We start from the raw sequence: 3,230 nt of genomic DNA on the forward strand, positions 1-3,230 counted from the left end.
GGGCCCGAGTTGCCCCGCCGAGGGCTGCGGGCTGGAAGTGGCCGTGGGAACCCTCAGCCCCGGGGTTGGGGCGGGGGGGGTCCGGGCGGTCCCTGCCCTCCGTGCCCCGCACCTCGGGGATTACTGGGCGGTTTGTGAGCCGACAGCAAAACTAGCAAGATTTCCAAGTGAAATTCCGGAGGAAATTTAAAGAGCATCCGGATCCGGAGAAAGACAGAAAGAAAGAGGAAGGGAGAAATAAATCAAAACGTGGAGAGAATCTCAGGCAGCTGAAGAAAAGGACGGGAGAGAAAGAAGCTGACACCCGGCAGAGATGGGGTGAGACTGGCAGTTTATTATTCTTGAATTGCTTTTATTATTCATGGCCGCTGAGCTATTTTTAAGGTAATGGCAAAAGAAATGAAGGTTTTAAGTTGCATTTTTGTCCACATTGCAAGCTTTAAAGTTCAGACTTCCCTTTTATTTTATGGGTTAGAAAGTAGATAATTGCAAACCTCTGCAACTTCTTTAAATAAACTCGTATGTAAGGGAAGCCTCCAGTGATCTATATGTTGTATGAAGGCCAAAGTGGGAGGCTGGGTGGGAGGACTGGAGCTGGGTTGTGTTCACAAAACTTTTCCAGAAGTTAGAAATTAGGGATTTTGTTTGGCTGTTGTGACTTTGGCGTTCAGTAAAATGGATCCGGTTTGCATTTCTAAACGGAGAAATAGCTGATTGAAAAATCCCTGATGACTTAGTTTATGATCCCCCTCAGATTTTCCAAGAGTGAAATAATGCTGTGTGGATGTGGCAGTGGATTTTGGCGTGGAAATAAGAGCTTAGTCTGGTATTTAATTTATGCCCTAGTTATGAGTCTCAATCGTGTAACTTTAAGGACCTGACGTGTTTTTGTGAGTTTCTTGTGCAATAAACCTTTCGTGGCTGTTTGAAAGCACAGTGGATCTGCAGGGAGCCTGTCTGATCAACTCTCTCCAAATGTGTGGGTTGGCAATGCGAGAGAAATAAATAACATTCTTAGGGGCTTGTTTTCCTTTTGCTAATTTTCCTCTTGGGCTATCTAGATAACATGATTGAGCAGTCAAACACAGATTCAAGAGGCAGAAAAGGTAGAGGCGAAGAATCAGAAGTGGCAGGAGGGTGAGTCTGGCATAGATCCTTTGAGGCTGGCAGAGTATGTGCTGATCCAGGTTAAATCAGTGTCTCTATTTTCCTGTAACTTTTCCTGTGCTCCACAGTTTCATGTTGAACTTCTAGAACTGCCAGGAAGGGTTTGAGAAGCAGATAGCTTGGGACTGTGATTCTATGACTAGCGCTTTATTCCCCAGGGTTAGCAGACAAATCCTTGTTGGACCTACCACGGGCGCTGCCAGCAGCTCTGTGATTTCTGTGGAGGGTCACCAGCTCCCATGGAAAGTGTAGAGGTAGCGTCATCATCTCAGTCTGCTTAGATTTCACTGTATAATTATAGTGGTGTAGTAGCAAAGCTATTGTTAAGCCTGAGATGACGTTTCCACCCAAAATTCCTTATTTCCACTTAACTCCAAGATAAGGTGTCTTTTTGCTTGTACGTTGATCACATGGGGATATTGAGTAGCTTTCAGCAGCATTTAGGTTACTCTGGATACAAAAGACGTTAAAAGCACATCACCTCTTGCATCACATTCTGGCAGTTGATTTTAGTTAACTTATTTTTAAATCAGGGATTCTCATCTCCTTCCTCCGTATTAGATTTCTTTGTAACATCATGTTCTGGTTTTCATGGATAAATTCTCCGTGGACTCTTTTGTAACCGCTGCGCTGGAGGTATTAATGCATTGGCGCTTTTTCTCTGAAGAGGAGAGTTGTAAATAACACTTGATCCTGAGGGAAGTGAATTTAGTTAGGTCCTAGCTGAGTCTTCAGTGGACACCTACTCACATTTCTCGGACTCTCTGCTGATAGCATTGTCAAATACAAGTACAGGTAGATGCGACTTACCAGCTTCTAATTTGAGCAGTATAACGTTTACCTGCTTGTTACATATATCAAGCAAATTAATTCACCTGCTCTTATCCATACTGTCATCCCTCTGACCTCTGGTAAACAGGCAACTTGAACTGGCCTTGCCAGAGGGGCTGCTGGCTGTGCGTTTGGAGCTCGGGCAAGGGCAGGTCGAAAATAGCAGCAGATCTTAGGGACTTGTTCTAGTGAAGCTGAACAGGCATCCATGCCTGGAAGTACGACGGGTCCTGTAGCTTATAACAAAGATGCAGAGAGAGAACGTGGTGGAGTCATGGAGCATTTTGAAATGTGCATGCATCTACGCTTCTCTGGTTCTAATTATTACTGGACATATTTTCTGGAATGTATAAAGAATTACTTAGCTGCAGTCTGGCTCTGCTGGGTTTTTTAACTGTAATTGCTGTACAGACTTCCAGAAACGGTCTGTATGTCTCAAAAGAAAGAGCTGCTGAAGCTTAGTAGCAGAAGTAACAGTTGTCCCAGGAAGGTGAATGCACAGATTGTGTTGTAGACACCCGGTAGCACAATGTTCAGCAGCCAAGACACTCTGTAGAGGGAGACTGGTTTCCAAAAGGGAAAAAAAAATATGTATCTCAGCTGTGTTGTGTCTTTAAATGCCCTTGATCCCCTTTCTCTGTGCCTGACCTCGCATGCTTGTTGCCGTTCCCCACGCTGATCCAACGGGAGCATATTCAGCCAGGATTCCTTTGCTGCCCTTTATCTGCAGACGGGCTGTGAGGCAGCTGCTTTTCATTCCTGTGCTAAGCCCTGCTGGGTAATCTCTCGGGAGTTGGGGGAGGCAGAAGGGAAAGCAGCCCCTAGCCAGCTCCCATTGCTGGAGCTGCAGCGCTCCACCTTCCCTTTGTGGCTGTGGGGTTGAAGTCTGGCATCCTTCAATCCCACCTGGACACTAGCAGCATCTTATGCGTTTTCCCCAAGGTGACATTATGCAGCGCAGAATGAAAGCAAAGCTGCAGCTAAGAGGACTTGAAAACCTGCCTGGTGGTTAGAACAAAGGGCTGGGAATCGGTCCTCCCAAACTTTGTTCCCAAAGAAGTTTTGCAGTTCAGTGTCCTGGGGGCTTGTGCCCCAGCCGTGGGTAGGCGGTATCAAAGCGCACCCTCTGTGCCCATTTACAGTGAAGCAGTAGAGTTCATAGGCTCTCTTGGAGTTACACCCAGTCCCTGGCTCAGAGGAAGGGTTCAACTTTGGGGAGAAATGCAAAGGGA

At 46.2% G+C, this 3,230-nt stretch overlaps 1 protein-coding gene across 1 annotated transcript in view; it reads left to right on the forward strand.

Moving 5' to 3' along the window:
• The first annotated feature begins 222 nt into the window (after positions 1–222).
• The window catches only part of HOMER3 (homer homolog 3 (Drosophila)), a 23,138-nt gene continuing 20,130 nt past the window's right edge, over positions 223–3,230 (forward strand). The window contains exon 1 of the mRNA XM_009887852.1: positions 223–318. Coding sequence (XP_009886154.1) covers positions 314–318 — 5 coding nt within the window. The 5' untranslated portion in view covers positions 223–313. The remainder of the gene's footprint in view (positions 319–3,230) is intronic.

Source organism: Charadrius vociferus, unplaced genomic scaffold (genome assembly GCF_000708025.1).
Source record: "Charadrius vociferus isolate BGI_N301 unplaced genomic scaffold, ASM70802v2 scaffold1506, whole genome shotgun sequence".
Classification (NCBI taxonomy): Eukaryota; Metazoa; Chordata; class Aves; order Charadriiformes; family Charadriidae; genus Charadrius; species Charadrius vociferus.